General features: G+C 46.0%; 1 protein-coding gene across 1 annotated transcript; it reads right to left on the bottom strand.

Annotated features, from left to right (window-relative positions):
• Positions 1-63: 63 nt before the first annotated feature.
• Positions 64-477, bottom strand: Pmar_PMAR008131 (hypothetical protein; the record flags this gene model as incomplete). The annotated part of the gene is made up of 1 exon (XM_002782855.1): positions 64-477. A coding segment is annotated over one exon (414 nt), but the record flags the coding sequence as incomplete, so codon positions are not given.
• Between the last annotated feature and the right edge of the window lie 234 nt (positions 478-711).

The following is a 711-nucleotide window of genomic DNA, read 5'->3' as shown; positions in this document are numbered from 1 at the left end:
GGTGGGTCATCATGACTAAATTTGCAAGAAGCTCCATAAGAGCATTTGTCTTGCTTTTGAAATTCACGACAGACTCCACGAGATGGTTTGACGTTCACTGGCATTATCTTCGGCTTTGACGAGCTTCTTGGACTCGGTAGGTTGACAGTCATCTTTGGGACTATGGGAATACTTGCATTTGTCACCATGCTTGCAGTTACCGGTACGGTTGAAGTAACGACATGGCTTGGTCTCATTTTTTGCCTTCTGCGGTTGTCCTTGGCTTGAAAACGATTGGGTCTTTGACGGGTTCTTGAAGAACGACGAATCCTCAGACTTCCGGCCAATAGGAGGTCCTAACACTTGGTCCAATGTAAGGGGGTGATAGTCTTTACGCCATTCATCTAGTATATCATCGAAATTGGTGATGTCATCAGCGGATTTGAGCTCGGATAGAAGCGAGCTTCTTAGACCGATATCTTCCTTGAAGCGTCGATACTGAGACACATGGGAACAGCAAGTCACCAAGCACGTCGTGGCTTGAACGGACGCGTGCTCTCTTAGGGTTTGGAGTCATACTTGGTTAACACAACCAGAACCGGTTGGTCTAGTGTAAAGCGTAAAAGATGAGTAATAAGTAGACTGCAATAAAAGGGGAGACGAGACGCCAGACGTTTCTTAAAAGCGCACGTCTTGTACATGCAAGTTACATGAACACAGTATGCTAAGGCT

This window comes from Perkinsus marinus (assembly GCF_000006405.1).
Source record: "Perkinsus marinus ATCC 50983 genomic scaffold scf_1104296937960, whole genome shotgun sequence".
NCBI lineage: Eukaryota > Perkinsozoa > Perkinsida > Perkinsidae > Perkinsus > Perkinsus marinus.
The sequence above is the reverse complement of the archived record's forward strand: the minus strand, read 5'-3'. Positions and strand labels throughout refer to the sequence as shown.